Here is a 19,757-nt window from a genome sequence, read left to right on the forward strand (position 1 = left end):
GTTGTTGTTTTTGTTTAATATATATATATTATTATATTTTTTTTATTATTATTATTATTAATAATATATATTTAATAGTCTTTAAGTAGTTTTAGAATTTTACTAAGAATGTATTTATTTGATTTATTGAAATTATCATATCAAGAAGTTTAACTGCTTTAAACAACAAAAATTCTGAAGACAAAATCTGATTCCTTTTACTTGTAGTGTATGCAGTTTTTGTTTTGTTTTGTTTCCTTTTTTCTCTTTTTGCTAATTTGTTTTTCAAACTTAAATTGTTAATTTGTACTTTTATGTTTTGTACTCAAAAATGTATGTGATTATTTTTTTTTATGATTTTGTAATTTATTACAAAAAAAAATTTAACTATATTGTAAAATAATGTTTTGTTACATAATTGTTTTTTTATTATATTTATAATATAATTGAAGAAAAATTAAAATAATTTATTTATGCTTGTAGGTATTTGTTTAAAAAGTTTTCTTATAGTTTTTTTTTTTTTTTTGTTTTCAAAATTTTATTTTGATATACATATGAATGAATGATTATTTTAATGTATTTATGTATTTTATATAATTTTTGTTAAAGGTCTATTGATTAGCATTTTGTTTTTAAAAAAATGTATTTTTTTCGATTTTCCACATCCATCGACTTAAAGACAACGGGTTTCAAATTATTAGTGTTTTTTTAATATTTTATTTTATACTAATATAAGTATGTATGTATTTATAAGTTTTTATAACTTAATTCTAGAAAATTTGATGGAGGAATTTTATTTTTATATGCGCTTTTTAAAATGACTGACTTTCAAATGAGCATTATGGCTTTAAAAAAAACTGTGATGTATGTATGTATGTTATAAAAATAATTATAATAATACAATAATAATAGTACATATGTATATGTAAATAATAAAAATAATATAAATTTAATAAAAAAAATTTTAAAAATTTGTTTTTGATTTATAGCCTTTGGCAAATAAAAATTATAAACTATACTGTGTGATAATTAAAAAAAAAAAATAAAACAAATATGGCAAAAATACAAGACGAAATAATAAAAAAAACATATATGTATGTTGTATTTAAAATTTTAAAATAATTAACTAAATTTGTTTCATATTTCAAAAATTATATTAACTGAACCAAACTGAAATGTTTTCATTTAGTTTGGGTAATTTCAAGTTGTAAGTCTGTAAATCGAGTGATTTCAAAAACGAAAAATTTACAAATTGAAAAATTCTGTAAATCGAACGATTTTGTTTCCTAAAACTGGTTTGTTTACTCGAAAGTAAAACATGTGAATACGATTTACAGAATATCCATGGGCTCGGTTTATAGAATAGGAATAATTGAGTGACGATCAGAGCGTCGAATTAATTAATTCATTTTGAGCTTTTTATTTCCCTTAACCCATTCACATCAAACTAAATAAACTCCTCAGCGTTGTTAAAATTATGTTTAGCAATTGCAATAGTATCGTCTATTATTCTAAATTTACATATAAAAATGAATCATTAAAATTCACTTTTTTCAAGATAAAATGTAAAAATAATACTTTAAAATAGATTTAAGGTAGGGTCGAGACAACTTTAAAATTTGTACACTTACAAAATGGATTATAAAAGGTATTTTAAGGTTTGTTTACTCGAAAGTAAAACGAGTAAATCATGTGGAATCTTTTTACAGAACACCAAAATATGTGAATTCGTTAAAAAAAACGAAAACTTTACTCGGATTCTGTTTACAGAACATTTATTCATTGTTGAATTAATTCATTAAGTATTAAATGATTCATTTTTCGTCAGTTTAATTTTGGTTTTAATAATTTACAAAATCTATTAAAAAAAGAGACTTCTAAAGAATCAATTTTATCAAGTTATTTGGTAATGAATTTACAGAAAACCTAAATGATTCAATAATAAATTAATTCTATAACAAATGAATTCAATAGGTTTGAAGTACTAAAAAATTAAGACAACGAATTAATTCGTGCTGAATGCATTAATGGAATGGTAAAGAGATAAAATTTAATTTGATTTGATTTTGAAAATTCAATTAGGATTTAATTCTTTCGAACATTTGCTTACCATGGAATGTCTAACTTTTTCTGAATCAATATAATTGAACTAACTGTGTTTCTTTTTTAAAAGATTGGACTCTTATTTGAAAATAATTTACAAACGTTACCCCCTGGTTTTACCCGATAAATTTTTATCATGATAAACTTCAAAATGGTTGTCTATTAGGGTGGTAGCAAAATTGGAATCTACACAAAATTCTAAGAAAATTTTAAAATTTAAGTCTCCAGCTCCCGCCGAGAGACATTTAAGAGAGATTTAAGATTTCACTCTGCTACAAAATAACACTTTTTTACACACAGTTTTTGAATTCACTGACTGACTCGTCAGTCATGAGTGAGTGAGTGAATGAATGAGTCAGGCCTTGTATTTTTAAATATATAGATTTTTAAAAAAAGGCCCAAAAAGTCGATCTTACGTATACTTTAGTAACTGCGTGTTTTAAAGACAATTTTATGTAGACAAAAATTAGACATTACTTGTCAAAATCGGTTTATATTTGCAAAAGTTATCCTTGTAAATTAAAAATTTTACTAATATTTTTTTTGTCAAGTATAGACAGGGGGTTATTATAATCAAGAGTTTTCTAATGAGAACGTGTTGTTTATTATTCAGTCACTGATGTCAAATCAAATTTAGCAGTACTTAAAAATTATAAAACTGTATTGACATGCTAAACTCACTTGGTGGCAATGTATCCACAAAAAATGTAACTGTTTAGTGTAGGTTTAGGGCCAGCGGCTTCATTGGTCTGTACTTGTTCGGACAAACCAATGACGACCAATTTCTTTTGACTCAAATTGAACGTGGATGATATGAGTTTCTAGCAGGACGGCCCTGCGTTCGAAACAGCGAATGGTCATTATACATGAACGATGGTTTTCTCTTACAGAGGTCATGTAAATAGGACTCCAAGATCGTGCGATCTGAGTCCGCTAGACATTCAATAAGCCCAAATCAATCGACGCTCCCATTTTTCGAATTTAGCCGGGTCTATGACGCAGAGTCATTGAAAATTGGGCCACTCAAATTTATGTGTAACCGCGGCGGAAATATGAACGATGTTTTACTCTATTTCAACATCTAACCGCTCTTTATAATTTCATATTCAAAGAATTTTACTGAATGGCTCCACTGTTCAGTAAGCCTAGTTGAGATGAAAAATTTAAAAGTTTTTTAAATAACAATTCACATGGAACATCATTTTAAATTTGGCAATTTTCTAATGTTTTGTTATATGTAGAATGAATGTTGAATGTCTTTCAAATTTGATTGTTGAACATTTTCAAATTTAGTTAATTATTATAAAAATATTTTTAAATTTAAAAATTACAAGAAATAAATTAAAATATGTATGTATGTATGAATGAATGAATGTATGTGTGTAAATACCTGAGCATGCATATTGATGACAAAACAAAACGGAAAATAATTTTAATAAAAAAAAAATTAAAAATTAAAATTTATATAAAACGTTGTTGTTGTTGTATGTATAAATATTTGTAGTTGATATAAAAAATATTAAGACTTCTTAGTTTATTATATACTTGTTGTTGTTGTTTTTTGTTTTTTTTTTTGTTTTAATAAATTCAACACCAACAACATTCACTCTCGTAGAGTTTTGTCTAAATTGTTGGTTGACGCATTAAATGCAATTTGCTTTGTTTTGTGGAAGGACTTAAATTACAATAATTTTTTTTATTCCTTTCTCAAAATACTTGTAAAAGATCAATATAAGTTATATGTATGTATGTTTGTATGAATTTAAATATATACATATGTATGTATATGTATATACATATATACTATACTAGTATATTATTTCGTATTATAGTGGTTTAGTTTGAAAAATTATTTCTTAAATATTATGTATTTAGTTTTTTAATTTTTAATTTATAATTAATAATTTATGCTAATTATGCATTTAAGCATGAGTTGAAGAGGGTTGTTGTTTTTAACTACTTTTCTAATCACTTATATTTTTAATATTTTAAATAATTTTATTATAGAATAAATTTAAATGAGTTAATAACTCATATTTAGCTACATTTGTTGTATTTTTTTTTTCTATTATTACCACTTGTAATTTTCTTAATTTTATTTATTATTATTATTATTAATTTTGTTTAATATGTAGTTAGCAACACCAGGAACCCTAAGCTTAAAATTCCATGGCCTACAGATTTCCTAAAATATGTATGTATGTACGTTAGTGAGTAAGTACGGATGAGGCAGAGAGAAATTTTGTTTTAGCAGCAAAGTAGTTTTTTTTTAGATTAATTAATTAATTAATTAATATTCTTGTTATATAAAAAGATCGTTGATTTTTTTGTTTTTAATTTTTATTAGGTATTGCTTATTATTTATCTGAAATTTCTTTGTCTCTCGCATCCTTTGGATAATTTTCATTAATTATGCTAAATCTTTAGCATTTCAATTTTAATAAAGTGAAATTAATTGAAATAAATTTAATAGCCGAGTTCAAAATATGTGGCGAAAACATTATTAGACTGCTTCAAAATTGTATGCTAGAAAAAAATGTCAAAACCTTAATTGTTTCTTTTATTGTAGAAACAAAAATCTACTTTTCCAGTTTCAATTTTGTTAAAAAGTTTGTCCTTTAATTGGAAAATCAAAAAGTCCACAATGGGACCAGAATTTAAATATTTTGCAAATTGATTAAAATGATAGATTTTAAATACATTTTAGGACAAAAATTTCAATACAAAATATGTTAAATGTTTATTTTAAATCCATCTATGTAGAGATACGTTTCTGAATAATGATTTGTTTGAAAACTTAATAATTTGAAGGAAATCCGTCCTTAAAATTAGGACACATTAAATAAAATTAAAATGTTTTTGGACCTAAATAAAAACATTAAGAATTTGTTAAAATACATATTCGGAATTTTACGAAACACAGACAATTGACAATAACAAATGCTAGAGAGACACATGAGACATCTCTCCTCAAAAGGGCATGTGGGGTCCGTCGTCAAAACCATGTGTTGTGGTCCGAATTTCGAAATAAATGTTTTGAAGCAGTCTAGTAGTGTAAGTACATCAGGAGCGAATGCAGGTCAACTATTTGAAGGGGTCGAGGAAATAAATTTAAATTATTCTGCATTTATCTTTTTGCCTTTTTTATATAAAAAACTTTTCGGTTTTGGATCCGCGCATGATGTACATCATCCATATTTGATCGGATTGAATATGAAAGATATACATATGTATGTATGTTTTAAGCTTTAAAGTTTGACTTCATTTGAACTGGCGGCCTTTTTCCATTCTGGTTTTATGTATTTTTGAAATGCCGCTCGTTTTTTTTTTTGCAATATTGCTCTTATTTGTATTTATTTATTTGTTTAATTATTTATAATTTGTTTGTAGTTGTATTGTTTTAAAATTATCTAATAATTTGTATGTTGTTTTTTATATTATATATAATACTAATGAACACATTTATATAAATTTTTCTTTGAAAATTTAGTTTTCAATTAATAGTTAATTTGAATTAATGTTTTTTTTCCTCTCATTTAGTTTTCTAGCTGTTTTATTTTATTTTCATATAAGTATTTATTTATTTATAATATAATTTAATTATTTTTTTTTTATTTGTGTGTCATTTTGTTTTTACTCGGTGTTATGTAGTCACTTTGGTAATCAGTCTTACTAAAAAATAAAATTATGTAATAAGTTTCGTAAATAAAATACGTAAAATGAAATCATATGAAAATAATTTTCTTGAGTTCAGTCTCTCAATAGTTAAAGACGAAATAAAACAAACAAACAGAAAAAAGTAAAAGTAGAGTAAAATTAATGCATAATAATAATAATATGTAATAAGAATAAAATAAATTTAAACAGAAAAACAATAAAATATTTAGTTACAATTAGTTTTTAATCTCTATTATGTATTTAACTTTCACAGCAATATTTATTCACTTTGTATCTCTCCCTTCATAACGCAAAAAGGGTATCTTTTTGGGCAGAGGGGTAAATAAAATGCTATGCTCTACTGTGTAAAGTTGTTGCTTTAAAGTGTGTTTTAATGTGTTTTTGTTTTTTAGCTATAAAGCTATGTTTGTTTGTATGTATTTAGTTAGTTAGTAAGTTTTTTTTTTATAATAACGGTGTATTTTATCGGTTGAACTTTTAAGATTTTTAAAGTCTGTTTGAAATTGAGTTTTTAACTTTGTTTTTATCATAATCAGTCTATTTAAAAATGAAATTAATCTTGGATTAATAAACTAAAAACTATTACATTATGCGTCGTAGACATACATAAATATACGTGGACATATACATATGTAAATATAGATAGATTTAAATGAAGTTATGAATGGACAAAACGAAACACGAATGTAATTTATGTAAGAGATGACTGTGATGTTCGCATTAGAAATTTGGCGCGATACCGTCGCATAACTTTGTTCTTCAACTGTTGTCGCCATTTTGTTACGTTGTTACGTTGTTACACATAAACGTAACGATGAATAATGATGAGTAGTGATTGCAATGTAATGTGAGGTAAAAATGAGATGGTCATGTTTAATTATTTTATATTTTATAATTATTTATGTATGTATGTTATGTTATGTTTTTGTTGTCGTCTGAAGTTAAAGTATCTAGTAATGGAGTGTTTTTGTTTAACTACATATGTCTGAATGTATGATTCATACTATAACTGATCCCTAAATAATATGAACGAGGTAATCGTTGTAACTTAAATACTAATAAAAAGTTTCTTTTTGTTTTTGTTAGATTTTTTTTTTTGTTGTTATCAATCATCTGTTTGTGAAGATCGATAAATTTTCTAGTTTTTTGCAATGTTAAGATTGTTACCCATGATACATGTATGCCGCTGATGATGATGTTATTGTTACTGAGGCGGCTGATGCGGTTGATGTGGTGTCCGCCGCAGCATTGATATTTGTAGTATTATTTATCCATCCCAATGACGGATATGTTGAACGTTAGAAGACATGTACAAAGCGTTTATAGGGATTAGATCCCTCTTTAGAGTCGGGTGATAATTCAATAAGAAATACTATGCGACCGTCTGGCATTAAGGCCACATCACAAGTACGATCTTTTTCATCCAAAGTTGGTGGCATTAAGGGATTCAATGAAGGTCTTACTTCGATCTGCAAAGAGTTAGGCACATAGAAAGTTTAACCAATTAGATCATTGATTTATGTATGTATGTAAATAAAAGTTATAAATGTACATATGTAATTATCTATTGCTACTTACATCCCATAAATAATCCAATGTAGGACTATATACTACAATGCGTTGATTCTTGGAATCTGCAACTATAATGCGACCATCATCGTCGCAACATATACCTGAAGGGCGATTAAATTCTTGGAAACCAGAACCTTCGTGACCCTTGGCTGATAAAATCTGCAAAAACAAACGTGACATGTTATTAGCATACGCAGTTAGTATTTGATAATATAGTACATATGTATGTATGTAGAAACTTACCTCATTTATATCAGGATCGATCAGGTACAAACAATGATTGTCAAAGTCGGATACTATAATATTACCGGTGGGTGTGTAGCACACACCACGCGGCGAGGCTATGCCCTTATTGGAACCATGATTATCAAATACAATTTGACGTATAAATCTACCCTCCGAGTCGAATTGTTGTATACGATGATTGCGCGAATCGGTAACGACAATTTGACGTCTTGCATTTACGGCCACATCCCAAGGATATTGGAATTGACCATATTCCTTGCCGTAACTGCCGAATTTCAGTAGGAAAACACCCGAAGATGTAAAGATTTGCACACGATGATTATCCTTGTCCACCACAATGATACGATTATCAATATCTACACAAATACCGGCGGGAAGATCGAACTCGCCATTGCCCACGCCCTTGCGGCCAAACTTGAATTTGAGAGAGCCATCGGGATTGAAAACTTGTACGCGATTGTTGCGTCTGTCGGAGACTAATACGTGACCGAGTTTATCGACACACAAACCCCATGGGCGGCTGACCTGGCCATCTTCGTGGCCTTCGGTGGCAAACGAGAGAGATAGAGCATTCGAGTTTCGGGCCTTGACGGGTTCGGAAGTACCAGGAATAGCGGGTGTTGAACGGGGAGCGCCAAAGTGTAGACCAGGCGAACTGCGCATCACACTGAGTTCCCAATCCAGACCAGGATTGGGCATACTGCAAGCACTACCGCCTCTAACTTGCATTACCGGCGAAGGATTACGGAATGAATTGTCTCTTAGGAGTGGGCGTCTCATATTAGAGGGTACAACGCCATTTGTTAGCCCATTTGAGGACATCGATAATACGGTGCCCACCGACTCCACAGCTGCAGTGCCACCCACAATTGTGCCACCGCTTATATTCATCAGGGGCATATTCTTCTCATCCACCAAAACTATGCCACCTTGATTGCGTATGTCTTGCAATAAGGTATAATCGGGAGCCGCAAAAGCAAACACTTCTTGCTTGGGCTGTAAATCTTTGTAAATAGCAGCAAACTGTTCGAGTTGTCTCTGACCATTTGTCACCTTCATGGCAATGTCGACGTGATCCATGCGGCCACCGTTTTCTGCCACTTTATTCAACATATCGGAAGTTTCAGCTAAACCGGCTAAAGCTGATTTTAGTCCAGCCATTTGATCGTGCAACATAGCCAAACGACGCTGCCTCAATTTCTCTACAAAGTCCAAAAGAAAACGTTCGCGATCTTCAATGGCGATGAGAAACTGACGGAATCCCTTGCGAATGTTGTCGCTCAACTCGGCGCAATTTCTCTCGATGTGACGTATGAATGCCAAAGCCTTGTCAATGCTGCTCTTAATGCACTTGGTACCCATGCGACTGCTCTCCAAGGCTGATTCGATTTTCTCCCTCGATTCATCGACAAAGTTCTGAATCGAAGAGTAGCAGTGCTCCTTGTGCTCGTGCAGGGTACAACATTGGCACACCAACTTCTTGCAGTATTCACAAACATAACGCAACAGTTCATTATGTAGATCGCAAAGATAATTTGGGCTGGGTATGCTCGGTACGCTAGTTGACATACCGCCGGTGGGTGAAGTGCCAATTGGTGTTGGCAACGAGATAATGGAGTGATTAGAGGATAATGGTGATTTGCGATGTTCTCTTAAGCAATCATTGCACATGAATTCATTGCACTCCAAGCAGCGTATCGAAGCATTAACTTCACACCAGCCGCAGCTAATGCTCGAGTTATTCGATGATTCCGGAGACATTTTGGGGGCTCTCATGCCACTGCCTATGGGTGCTACACCAATACTAAATTCCTGTGGTGTCTCCAATGACGAAAGGAAGTTATTGAAAAAGAAATCATTACGAGGTGGTGAACTGCAAAGAGGAGAGTGGAAACAATTATTTCATATATTTTGAGAAATTATTCATAGTGCACTTAGTGCAAGTGCAAATACTTACTCATTACGAGCATCGCTATTCATCATACCGCTGCCAATGTCCCAAGCTGGAAATGAATCCAAAATACCTGCTAACAGTCTTTCGGCGGGTGTAGCGCCGCTATTGGGATTGCCATTTGCTGCTGCATTATTGCCAGTTGCCGATGCCATTTGTGCTGATAATGATGAGTTGTTAGACAACAGTTCCATCATAAACTAATCGATGACCGCTTAAAAGATACTACGGCACTATTGATGGACAAAATTAAGCCGCAGTAAATAACGTTACACTTGGTATTGTAGCAAAAACAAATGAAATGGAAAATATTTATTATCTTTATCTGAATTTTGCACTGTTTTTTTTTATTATTATTATATTTTCACTCTCCTTGTCTTCAAAAATATTCGTGTATGTATGTAACTCAAGAAAATTATTATTATTAATCGTAGTGAAGAGGACTTAAGGGTTGTGCGCAGCAATACGTTCTTCGAATCGCATTGACGTAGTGTGCGGATGTTTTTAAAACTAAAGTTGAACTTTAAGACACTTATTGCAAGGTAAATTTAAGAGTAATACTCGTTAAATAAAATAATAATTTGCAAGATTGTGGATATATTTTATAAAAGCGTTTAGAACGCACGCGTTGAACGATCGAGGAGATGACGAGAGGATGCTGATGATACCGCCAGATGTTACCAAGCGCAACTAAATCAAAAACACTCACTACTGCCGCTTAAGTACTGCTTGCTGCAACACAAGATGAAGAAGAAACAGACCCTAATTCTTCTTGCAATCTTGGTAGGTACTCAAACTCATATTAATGAGCTGGCACGTACAATTTTACACATCCTAGACTACACTTACTATATATGTATGTATTTATTTATGTAATTGTGTGTGTGTGCATGCGCTTGTGTGAGTGCATTGTATGCCTGTGTATTGGTTGGTTAAAGGAAAAGAAGATCCTTTGTTCCTGGCATGAAAAACCCAACAACTGCATACAACAACAATAAATAATAAAAATTTTATGGCTACATTTTTACTATCCATTATCCCTAGCGGGGCAGATGTGTGTCATATTGCTTTTTTCCTACAAATTGTTCCACAGGATGCAGCGATAGATCAGCAGGTCAGCACAATAAACTATTCTTTCTTACATCTAATGCATACAAACGTACATATGTATTTGTAATCCATGGATTTCTTTCTAAGAGATTTACAACTCTCTATAACAATAATTTCGTCTATCTGTTACTAATTGCAAGAGTTCAAAGAAAATCTAAATGAAATGGAGCAAGGAAGTTATTTTTAAAAATATTTCTATATTTAAATTCAAAGTTATTTTAACGATCATAGAGAAATACACGTAGAGCGGAAACTGGAAATTAAAAAAAATTAAACAAATAGTAGTTGTTTTTAATAATACATTCTCACCACATAGGTTTTTCACAACTGAGTTAGGTCTGTGACAGCAGAGTTACCGATCTAAGTGTTTTTACCCATATAGAAACTACATAGAAAAAAAGTCAAACAAAAAAATAACTCTAAATAATCACACATACGAGTGTTGTTTTTGTTTTCACATAGTTTTTTTTTACTAATACATTTCCACCTCTTTGGTTTTTGACAACTGAGTTAGGCCTATGACTTGTTCAACATCTGCAAGATTATATGATTTGGAAAGAATTGCTTTAAGTGCTTTTTTATTGAACATTTTTCATTCATTATTTAAACACCTTTAAAAGAAAACAATTTGTCCTTAGAGGAAATTTTGTACAGATGTCATCGATTTATCAATTGATATTAACATCTGCTACAAATAAATTTACATCGATATTTTGGTACGTGGTTTCTAATATTTTCTGGGAACGCATTTGATCAGGCTGGGGTTGATGATGAGAATTGATATTTATTTACCGTCAATTATAGAAATAGTCTAAAAATAGTGCCTTAGTTAATTAAGTGACAAAAAGTCATTAACTTACATCAAATGTAAATGGTGTAAGCCATAGATGTATTTTACTTGTCTTAAAATAAAAGAGGGGAGAAAAAAGACAGTATTTTGAATTATTATGTACATATGTATGTATGTGCTGTAAACAACCACCCCAAATATTTATTCAGGAAAAGCCACCCTATAAATGTACTAAGTACGTTTCATTGACTACACTACTGAAGCTCAGAACTCAAATAAAGAAAATTTAAGATTTTACTTAAACCACAAATCAATTCAACAAATACAGAATGCAAACATTAAGGATTCTTAATATACATACATACATATATTGTATTAAATTAAATTGCCCTACTAAAACAATATAAACGAATATTAGAAAAGATAGTTGACAAACAGGAATCCCGGATTTTAATTTAAAAAAAAAAACTGATACTGTTCATGTGGAACCTATGTATATATCCAGCACCAAAGCCTGTGTAAGTTTTAAGTACGTGTTGATGTAAGAATAGACGAGAATAGATAAGACCGAAAATACAAATGTTTATAAACAAATGATTTTTTCTAACATTATATTGAAACAAGTAAGAGTGCTGTCTAAAATCGAGGTAGTGCCGATTTGTTATTGGAATTGATTTATCAATCATTAAAGAAATTTATTTGGGGTCTTCGGAAAGTTTAAATTAACAGACAGAACAGAACGATCCAGAAAGTTTATGTTTGATGAAATCTAGAAGTTATCTTTGGAAGACTTATTCAAAATTCCATTTACTTTTCATCGATATGATATTTGTTAACATTGTTGTTGTTATTATTGTAATTATTTTTTTTTTTAATTATATATTTGCCAATGTTTCAAAATGATAACAACATGTTATAATTTTTTTTACTATAATCTGTAATTTCAATAAAATTTTGTAGAAATTTCATATCCTTTATACTCGTATTTTATTTAATTTAAAGAAAACAGCAATACATATTTACTGGTTTTAAAACCCCCAGTTTCTAATGCAATTTTTCATGCCGCATTCAGAATTGTATCTCTAATAAATGAAAGTTTTCTATCTGCGACGCTTTCTTTTGAGTGGGCCTTGGTTTTTAATTTGTTTGCACATATCTCGGTAATAACTTCCCTCGATTTATATCGAACTTTCTCAGATATCCCACTATACGAGTTGTTGTAGATGGGATATCATCAAAAGAGTTCAAGGTACCGCAAGGCTCCGTTCTTTCTCCTACTTCCTATTCTTTATTTTTCTAAACGATATTCTACGTCAAACTTACAACACTATCTATTCTTTTGCAGATGACAGCAACATTTGATGAGGCCAAACATGAATGATTCCCTTAATCGGGACCATGTGAAAATATCTGAATGGGGTCGCTTTCAACGCTCGCAAGACTCAGTGCATGTTGAGACAAAAACGAAGCTTTATCTGTATTTATCCGTCTAAATATTGTGAAATCAGGAGCTCTTGATGTTCTGGTCATGAGAAAACAATGTAATGTCCGCTGGTTTAAACACATCTTTCTAGTGTCGATAGAAGCATTGAAGTGTCTCGGTTTTCTGAAACTGTGTTGGAATTACTTCACACCATCAGATCTCCTCACTATTTACACCACCTATATCCGTCAGAAAATGGAATATACCTCCCCTGTATGAGTCGGTGCTTCAAAATCTATTTTTCTATCAGGCCGAAGGTGATTATTGGTGACAGTAGGGAATCCAATTCTATTTATTCGTTGCGGGCTTCGTTTCACTGTTCTATCGGTACCGCAATGGAAGTTCTTCCTGTCATTTTGCAATGTGGGAAAGTTCAAATCGAATGGCGCCAAACACTACTCTCGCTTTCCTAACACCCTCCCTCCCATAACCTAATTTCCTAGTTCTAACACAATCTGTTTTTCAAAATTAGCTTTTAAAATCACTCGATTTGTAAAAAACAAAACTGAAGGGTATATATGATTCAGAACGTCGGAATAATCACTCTGGCTTGTCTTTAGCTAACTTTGACCCCAAGATAATAAAAAATTAAATTGTTTCATAAACATTCCTCAGTTTGTCCACAATTTTTGAAATGACAGCTACATTAATTATATACGATATTTTCAACAGACTCCTTAAGTAACTAAAAACAGAGTTATGTACATATGTATGTGATCTAGCATTAACATTTGTTGTGTCTGACGAAAACCCAACGAAATCTTCCAAATACACAAAATGGGATATTAGCCAGATTACTTAGAAACAGTTAAGTGACAATTGACTTCACGCTAGATTACATGGGATGTATAAAGTAAAGTGTCCATATATGTATATCTATAAGTTATACAATGACTACTTGCTTAATTCTGCTGGGTACATAACTTAAAGCGTCAAATACACAAAAAGCCAAATTATTATCCTTTATAAACTGGGATTCCTCCCCTACTCCACTATCAATGAAAGACACAATTTTCTCTATACTAAATTTAGAAACATGAGACAGAATATGAAACACGCAGCAAAAATCACCAAACAAATGTTGCATCTTATGAAAAAAATTTATAAATTTACGCACAATAGACATACATACATATAAATACAAAATAAGGATTGTGTTTCACGATTACCTTCTTTTGTGTTTTTTTTTTTTGTTTTAAGAAAAAGTAGTGCAATTGGGGAGTAAAAATAAGAGTATTACACACAAAAATATCATCCCCCAAACTTTATTTACACGAATGTAGTACTTTATTTCGCATTTACTATAAACTCACCCTACACTTTTATTTCTGATACAAAAAAAAAACAACATATACACATTCATACATATATTTGTATGTGTGTGTGTGTTTGAATGTTTTTTCTCGAATTTATTATTACAGTCGAAATTAGATATAACGAATACGAGGGAACCCACAATTTCAGTTTGAAATAAACAAAGTTAAGTGGAAAAAATAGCAAAACTGGAAAATTTGATTATTTTTTTGCCCGTAACTCAAAATTTTGGTGGTGTTTGGTAAATTTCAAAATCTGATTCTTGTTATGCTAAATAACACCTACCATTAACAAATATTATCACTTCCCAGGTATATTTGTATTTTATTATATTTTGTATCAGTGCGTAGTATTTTTTTAATTTTTGTAAATTTGATTATAAATTTAAGTCAGACCGAAATTACTGTTATCATTAACGTTACCGAAATAACAGCAACTATCGTTAACGAAATAATCGAAATTAGCGTTAGCGTTACCTTTTAATAGTTTCCAATCGGTAGCTAACCTTGTTTTTTAGAGACATAAATTTTAATGGGATATAGAAAATTCACAAGAACCCATAAACCGGACAAATTTATAGATTTATCTTTATACCTACGTTCCAAAATTTTACATTGCATTTGGAGTTATCCATATCAAAACGGAAAGAAAACAGCTATTATCGGATTTAACATCTTCGATTTTAATGATTTTTACCACACATATTACGTTGCAAAGGGTTCCTCAAATCTATGACTATTTCATCGAAGAACCTTTCCATTTCAAAAATATCGCGATTTGAAAATTGAAAAATTTCTTAAAATTGTCTAAAAAAGTCCAACATAATTTTTGATTCCATTTTAAAGGGTAATTTTTATATGAATTTATATATAAAAACGTACTTTTTTTGCAGGAATTCAATACTCTGAAACATTTTGATGAATTTATCCGATAGTCAGTTAAAATTTAAAATTCAACTTTTTGTTGCAAAGCTTATGAAAATATTCGTCCGCTAAGTGTTTACACTTTAAAAATATTTTTGAAAATTTATTTTGAGGATTTTCTTTCTAAAAATTTTATGATTTTGCAGCCAATTTATAGTAGAGCGTACTAAATTTTAACAAAAACACTAAAAGTATAAACATAGTAGGTACGTAAGTATGTATGTATGTGTATCAGGTATGGAAGGATGAGTTTGTACGGTACTCTCAAAAAAGTACCGTACAAAAACTAATTTATTAAAATATCGTAAGTGTTTTATGCAATAGAGCCGTTTTTAAAAAGCTCGACTGAAAAATATTAACGATACATACAACCAATAATACAAAATGTCCTGCGCTATACAATTTACAAAAGCCCAATTGTATAGCATTTTACCAATTATTCACAAGAATATTTGGGAAACGATTAACATAAAAACGATTTAAATTTATTTGTTAATTTGTTATAAATTAAGTTTTGTTTATATTTTCCATCCCTGATGAATATGCATTAAAGTAAGGAACATAATAATAAAGAGGAATAAAATCGTATGCGTAGTATATAGGTATACAAACATATGTATGCACGTACATACATACATACATATGTATATAAATATGTATATATATTCGAACTGAATCTAGAAATTACAGACAGACTGACAGACAAGAAAAACGGATAAATACGGCGTCAACATTGTTAACAGCGACGTCAGTTTAACAAGATTTTCAAGTTGAATTGATACGAAAGAAGGAATAAAAAGAAGGTCCTTCTTTCATTTTGTACTGCTTCTAATTTTGATTCTTCTCCTTCTCAACATTTCGTATGCTCTTTCATTTTCTTTACTCGTATTCTCATGACCAGAATTATTAACCATCATTAAAAGTAATGTAATCTTCTACGAATCGTATACATCGTCGCTGCACCAAGTTCAGTTTTCTGTTTTAACCAGATTTTCTGAAGAGACAAAATAATTGTTAGTAATTTCGCGAAAATCTATAAAGTTATACGATTTATGGAAACCGAAGCTTTATTACTATCAACAAATCATTTGATTTGTTATTGCATATTTTTCCGTAATTCGTTATAAATGCATATTTGCATATTTTAACATTTTTACCCCCATTTTCTCAATCTCTGGTTATTTTTTATTGTGACGAATTGGAGGTTTATCATTACGAAAAACGACAACCAGATATTGAGAAAATGGGGGTTAAAGTGAATAAACATTTAATTTGGATATGAAAAAAAATTTCATTGAAAATATAATTACATGGAGTGCGGAAAAGTAGATTAAAACATAGATCGGAAACTCTCCTGTTAAAGATCTAACTCAGTGCTCAAAATCCTAAGTGCTGAGAATGTATTAGTAAAAAAAACGATGTGAATACAGAAAAATATGTGTGATATTTTTCTAGTTTCCACTCTATGCGTATTTCTCTATGGTTTAAAACGTTTTTACTTTTGAGTTAGGATCTCTTAAGAGATATTTTTAGGAGATCCTAAATTAACTACTTACGCAAAAATTTAGACCAAGCTTTTTCTTCTGTTCGATAAATTTGTTATTGAAAATCAGCTAAATCGGCCCACAAATGGCTGAGCTATGAGCAAACAACCAAGACACCTCAAGATTTGGACATTTAAATTTATCTTTTTTATATAATTTTGCTAATCTGAAAATAAATCTGTCTAAAATTTTAGAATCGTACTGTCAGTTTTTGAGATATTTTCACTTTAAGCTTTCACGAAAAAAAAAACAGTTTTCTAACAGTATTACCCCAAGAAATAAATATTGTTATATTAATATTTAAGGATGTTTGCAGGATTGTGTAAGGAATTGCATAGTTCATATATTTTAGTTAATTGTCAACAGATTTTATCACAGCTAATGTATTTAAGTTTTTTGTGTAATACAGAAACTAGACAATTCTGCGATTAATATAATGTATTATTAAAGTTTACAAATACATCACAAATGTCCAGTTTCTGCAGTATTATTAGCTGTGATAAAAACTACTGACAATTAACTGAAAAATTGTAACTTTGCAATTAATTGCATAATCCTGTAAACATCCTTAAATAAAACTATTTGAGAACCTTTTATTCACTCTTTTCGCTCTTGGTGTAGGCGTTTTATGACATCGAAAATTTTGTACTAGATTAAAGAAACGCCTACGACAACCACGAATAAATGGTACTCATTTAGAAGCTAAACTTCAGTAGATGTTAAAACAATATACAGTTTTTAACTTTTTCAATAAATTTTCACGTTCCTGAGATAAAACTGTTAAAAAAAGCAATTTCTAGTGAATGCTTTAAAGTGGAAATATCTCGATAACTAACCGTAAGAAAATGAAGCAATTTTCAGCTGTGGAGTAGTGTCGAATACTGAGTATTTCACAGCCGAAGTAGATGTAGAAAGGGAGTGCGACTACGATGAAAACGAATGGGGGTTCGACTACGATGAAAACGAATGGGGGTTCGACTATTGAACACCTTTCAAGCACATGAAAGCTGTTAAATTCGACTTGGTCCACATTTAAAATTCAATCAGCTCTTCTAATGTATTCTATCCCTAGAGGGAACAGAATAGATGGTATGAACCTGTTATTCATACTGTTGTTTTTACTTTGCCTCTACCGACACAGAACTGGTCTCGTGATTGGTCCCCCGGAAACAGGTTCAAGCCGGAAACAGGCTATTCATAAAAAATTTACCGATTTTTGATAATCCTGTAAAATTTTTAAATTTGTTCCCAAAAAAAAATACATATTTTGGCAAATCAAGCCCATTTTTTTTGCTCGAGTTTGTTTACAACTTTAATCTTGTCAAAAATTTTTTTTCCTGTAGTTTGTATACATTATGTCAGCTGTTTTTGACACTATAAAAGTTATTTGTTTTTGTATTGTTGTATTTGTTGCCGTAACGCATACACCTTATAATCATTACGCCAAAACATTCGAAATTGAATTATTATTTTACACTGCAGCCACACGATCAAGTTTTTCTTGATAGTCTTTTACATATACTGTTTGTCAAAATTTATAAAAATTGAAAGCGGTGACGTAGGCAGCACGCAACTTGAAAACAATTTTAGTTCAAATTGGACATAAAAATGTAATCAGCTGTTTTCTTGAATGAAAAATTGAACACCAACTTGAATGTGAAATTGAATGCAAGTTCGTTTCAATTCTTAAAAGTGTGAGTGTATTAGTAAAAAAGTGTGAGTGTATTAAAACTTGAAAGGCAAAACTTGATCGTGTAACCCCCAAGTTAGGAAATAGGTATTTAAGATTTTAGTAATTTAGGGATGTAAATGAGTTGCAATATTTTTCACAAAATTTCGTAAATTATCCACTTATTGACAACTTAAGTGATGTGAATGACCTCTTTTCGCATGTGACAGAACTAGTGGGTTTAAAATAACTTATAAACACATCCTGCTGGGAGAGTCCTAGCTATTTATTATTTTAGTATGTTTTAATACTTTTAAAGTTCTGATTGGTAAACTTGTTTCGGTAAATAAAAAGGAAGAAAGAGAATGTATGTATGTATGAATAAGTGTGTGTGTGTGTATACATACATATGTTGTTGTTTTAGGGGATGTTCAACAAACGAAAAAGTAATACTGAAAACACATACTTTTTGAGACTGTTATTTTTTAATTTTTTTTGTCTGTTTTTGTATTTGGGGAACAAGTAAAATCAATATTTTTCTTGGCGACATTTTTGTTTTTTATTTTTTTGGAAATTTTAAGTTCAATACTTTGTTTAAAACAAATTAATAACTTTTAAAGACACAAAATGACTACTAGTGGATAGGGAGATCTACATTAGTACATTTGTGCATACATACATATTATTTTCATATAAAAGGTACTCCATTTTTTAATACATTAAGTACATACGTACTTATATATATACATACATAATAACTAAATATGTATGTATGTATGTACATCTTATTGATGTAAATATGTAAGTTTGTAAATATGTATATATATTTATACATACAATATTTTTGTTTTTAAGAAGAGAAAATGATTTTGAGAAGTAGAAGCAAAAAAAAAAAGAAAAGAAAAGTGTACTTACAATTTGTGGCCCAGGCATACGAAGTAAAATAAAGTGTTTTATAGGTGTATGTATGTATGGCCTTGATCTAAATTGTTGGATGATGATTTTTTAATACAAAATTTGCTGTATTTTTTATTTTTTTATATATTTGTATTAATAGGATTTATGTCTTTAGAAGACCTTACATAGAAGCAACAAAAACAAAATATGTAGGTAGGTATAATAAATATTGTTAACACCGTTTTTAATCACAAAATAATTTTCTTTTTTTTATTATTTATTATTTAAAATAGTAGTTTGGTTTGTATTTTCACGTAGCACATCAGAGTTGTAGTCGTTTGGTGTTTGAAAGTTTATATTTTAGGTATTAGATTTTGTATATTTTATTTTATATTATTGTATTGTATTATTAAATGTGTATTACTTTTTACTTTTTATTTATTTGTTAGTAAGTTAGTTTGTTAGTTAGTTTGTTTGTTGTTTTCTTATTTTATGTGT

General features: G+C 29.9%; 1 protein-coding gene across 2 annotated transcripts; it reads right to left on the reverse strand.

Annotated features, from left to right (window-relative positions):
- Positions 1 to 6,959: 6,959 nt before the first annotated feature.
- wech lies at positions 6,960 to 19,524 on the reverse strand. 2 transcript variants are annotated; one of them, XM_065513829.1, is made up of 5 exons: positions 19,278 to 19,524; positions 9,536 to 9,803; positions 7,576 to 9,451; positions 7,339 to 7,491; positions 6,960 to 7,229 (listed from the first exon to the last, which is right to left on the reverse strand). In XM_065513829.1, the coding sequence occupies exons 2-5, from the start codon at positions 9,724 to 9,726 to the stop codon at positions 7,059 to 7,061; spliced, it is 2,391 nt and encodes a 796-aa protein (XP_065369901.1). In that variant the 5' UTR covers positions 9,727 to 9,803; positions 19,278 to 19,524; the 3' UTR covers positions 6,960 to 7,058. The 2 variants fall into 2 exon arrangements, with proteins under 2 accessions (XP_065369901.1, XP_065369902.1); XM_065513830.1 differs by having other exon boundaries at positions 9,536 to 9,762; positions 19,278 to 19,349.
- Positions 19,525 to 19,757: the final 233 nt, after the last annotated feature.

This window comes from Calliphora vicina, chromosome 5 (assembly GCF_958450345.1).
Source record: "Calliphora vicina chromosome 5, idCalVici1.1, whole genome shotgun sequence".
Taxonomy (NCBI): domain Eukaryota; kingdom Metazoa; phylum Arthropoda; class Insecta; order Diptera; family Calliphoridae; genus Calliphora; species Calliphora vicina.

Bases quoted from the DNA above. Each gene is read 5' to 3' on its own strand.
- wech (XM_065513829.1), bottom strand. From the start codon at position 9,726: ATGATGGAACTGTTGTCTAACAACTCATCATTATCAGCACAAATGGCA. The intron at 9,452-9,535 runs GTAAGTATTTGC...TCCTCTTTGCAG, and splicing joins AATAGCGATGCTCGTAATGA to TTCACCACCTCGTAATGATT. The intron at 7,492-7,575 runs GTAAGTTTCTAC...TTGTTTTTGCAG, and splicing joins TCGATCCTGATATAAATGAG to ATTTTATCAGCCAAGGGTCA.